At 42.7% G+C, this 3,191-nt stretch overlaps 1 protein-coding gene across 1 annotated transcript; it reads right to left on the reverse strand.

Moving 5' to 3' along the window:
- Positions 1-1,229: 1,229 nt before the first annotated feature.
- LOC131598089 (uncharacterized) lies at positions 1,230-2,486 on the reverse strand. The gene has a single exon (XM_058870723.1). The coding sequence runs from the start codon at positions 2,484-2,486 to the stop codon at positions 1,230-1,232; it is 1,257 nt and encodes a 418-aa protein (XP_058726706.1).
- Between the last annotated feature and the right edge of the window lie 705 nt (positions 2,487-3,191).

Below are 3,191 nucleotides of genomic sequence, written 5' to 3' on the forward strand. Positions count from 1 at the left end.
ATTTGTAGGATTGGAAGAGGTAAAAATATCTTTAAAATAAGAAACCAGAATTCTCTCACAATTTTCCTTCCCCCGCATCCACTTGCCGTCTTTGTCCTTCAACCTCTTAATCTGATTAGTCTTCCTCCTTTGATCCGCTTTAAGGTGGAAAAATTTGGTATTTCTATCTCCGTCTCTAAGCCACACTGCTCTACTTCTCTGTCTCCAAAGGGTCTCCTCTATTCTCAGCAGTCTATCTCTTTGACTTTCAATAGCTTTATACTCCTGAATTTCCACAGGATCCCCTGACCATTGTTTATCTGTTTTGATGAGCTCCTCCAGCCGCAAAATCTCTTTCCTTATGTTGTTGGTTCGCAGGTCCTTGAATTCGTACTGAAGTTCCTGCATAGAACTGATCTGTTTAGGGAGAGGTCCTGAGTTTCTTCTCCATAAAACCTTGATTAAATCCCCACATCGCCCCTCCTTGGTCCAGGCTTCCTCGAACCGGAACAAGTATCTCCTTCTGACAGTCTCGTCTTCTCGTTGTATAACAATCCGCAACGCAGCATGGTCGGAGCCATAACGATCGAGGTGGAAAACTCTAGTGAGAGGAAACCTCTGCAAAAACTCAAACGAGGTCAAGCTTTTATCAAGTCGGCATTGGATATTTTCACTCCCTACTCTCCCGTTCGTCCACGTGAATGGATATCCTTCCAAAGCCACTTCCTGCAGTCCACAAGTATCCATAGTATTTCTCCCTCTCTGTAACTGTGACGGTGTTCTGCTGATTCCCCCCAGCTTGTCTGCTTCAGTAATAGTATCATTTAGGTCACCAAAGAAGATAGTTTTAGAACCCCCTTCATCTTTAAGAGCATGAATCAGATTCCAAGTTTCCAATTTCCTGGCTTCATCTGGATAACCATAAATCCCAGCAAAAAACCAGTCCTCATCACCATCCTCACTAAGGCACTTACCTGCTATATGATTTTGGGAGTAGGAATTTATATTGATGTCCAAATCCTCATTCCACCACAAACATAACCCACCGGCTCTATCCCTCCCATCACCACTACAGTCAACAGTAACACCAAAGTTGAAATTAAATTTTCTCTTTAGTTGTAACATCTCTTCCGATTTCAATCTTGTTTCCATAAGGAAGACAAGATGGGGATTTTCTACCTTGAGAAGTCTCGCAAGACTTCGAACTGCTCGAGGGCTCCCCAACCCTCTGCAGTTCCAACTGATGGTTTTCATTGGGGAAGGCGGTGCTGGCTCTCCAACACCACCTCCGGGAAGTTGTCAGGGATATCACTGCCCTCAAAAGCTTGCTTTCTCTTTTTGTCACCATTAACCAACTCATCCAGTGGGCCTTCAGAAATCATAACATCCACTAGTTGTCGCTTGGTTATCTTTGGCTTTGAGGCCTTCACCAATGTCGATCCAGAAGTCTTTGAAGGTTTTCTTCGCGTCCATTTTTTTTGAGCCGGTTCTGTTTGTACACTAGCCTGTGTTTTGTTCATTCCTGTAGACAACATAACCGCACCTAGCGTTTCAGCAACAGTTTCGACATCTACCTGGTTTTTTGGTCCTACCTCTTCGTCTTTATTTTCTCTATTCTGATTGTTTGCAGCAGCAGTGATTAGTTGAACTTCTGCCTCCTCTTCTTTATCCTTCCCCTTAGTCTCGCATCGACTTTGACTAGAAGACACGTTAAAGAGATCCTTACTGCTTAAACTGGAACTGGACTCACGCTTCTTCGATTCATCAGTGATTTTTGGTAGAGGAGACGCCCTCAGCCATTGTCCAAAAGCCAGATCTTGTTCTTCAATGTCTTCGAATCCCTCCTCATTAAGTTCTTCGATAGCCTCACAATCCTTTATTTGGTGACCCATTCGCCCACATATGAAGCAGAAAATGGGGAGCCTTTCGTACTTGAAGTGGACTCTAATCTTCTTCTCCTTAAACGTAACAACAGTGCCACGTTTCAATGGTTCCTTAAGATCCAAAGTGACTTTAACCCGCAGAAATCTACCGTTCCTGTGTGCCTCTTTTGCATCCATTTCTTCAAAGGTACCAATGATATTCCCCAGCTTTTTTGCCATAGTATCAGATCTGAGAACTAGAGGAAGATCATAAATTCTTACCCAGAAAGAACTGAAGTGTAGATCCAATTCCGACGGTTGCTCTTCTCCAGAGATGCGCTTTAGGACCAGGAGAGCTCTGTCAAAACTCCAGGGCCCGGATTTAAGAACATACTCCATGTCTCTCCTAGAACTGAACTTGAAGAGAAACAAGTTTTTGCTTAGATCTTGAACTTCCACAGTGTGTTTCAGTTTCCATGCATTCACCATCGTGCTTTTGAAAGCTCTAGAGTTAAAGTTGCTTTCTGTCCACAGTCTTCCAGCGAGGGTTCTCTGGATCGATTCGTCTTCAAACACTTCCCCCTCATCCGCAACCACGCCTTCTTCTTCTTCCTTTGAAAGAGCGTAGTTTTTCCAGTTCTCCATCTTTGGAGTGACAAAGCACAGGGGTAAGGTAAGGAGCAGGTCTCCGATGTAAACGGGAGGATAAAACCTAAGCTGCGGCTAGGTTGAGGAATAACCAGAGGCACTGGGGAGAAAAAAAGCCACTACGTTCAATAGAAGAGGGCAGAGAGAACACGATAAGATTTTTAAGAGAGAGAAGGTCTGCCTTCTCTCTAGAAAATCACGTGGAAAATTTTCCCATTGCTTGTGGTTGTAAGTTTGATAGACAAGATTGAATAAGTGTAGCTTTAAAAACTTGACAGATAAAAATAAATTGCACAGTTATTTTTATCCTGGTTCGTTGTTAACTAAACTACTCCAGTCCACCCCCGCAGAGATGATTTACCTCAACTGAGGATTTAATCCACTAATCGCACGGATTACAATGGTTTTCCACTTAGTCCGCAACTAAGTCTTCTGGAGTATCCTGATCACAACCTGATCACTCCAGGAACAACTGCTTAGACACAAGCTAAGACTTTCTTAGAGTATCCTGACCACCACGTGATCACTCTAATTACAACTTAATGTAATCTTTCTAAGAGTTTTACAATGCTTCTAAAAAGCTATAATCACAATAGTGATATTTCTCTTAAAGTTTAAGCTTAATCTCACTAATATATTACAACAGCAATGTAGTGAGCTTTGATGAAGATGAAGTTTCTGAGCTTTGAGTTTGAACAGCGT

Source organism: Vicia villosa, linkage group LG4, assembly GCF_029867415.1.
Source record: "Vicia villosa cultivar HV-30 ecotype Madison, WI linkage group LG4, Vvil1.0, whole genome shotgun sequence".
NCBI classification, from domain to species: Eukaryota; Viridiplantae; Streptophyta; class Magnoliopsida; order Fabales; family Fabaceae; genus Vicia; species Vicia villosa.

What these genes read in the sequence shown, in the direction of transcription:
- LOC131598089 (XM_058870723.1), bottom strand. Translation starts at nt 2,486, where the DNA reads ATGGAGAACTGGAAAAACTACGCTCTTTCAAAGGAAGAAGAAGAAGGC.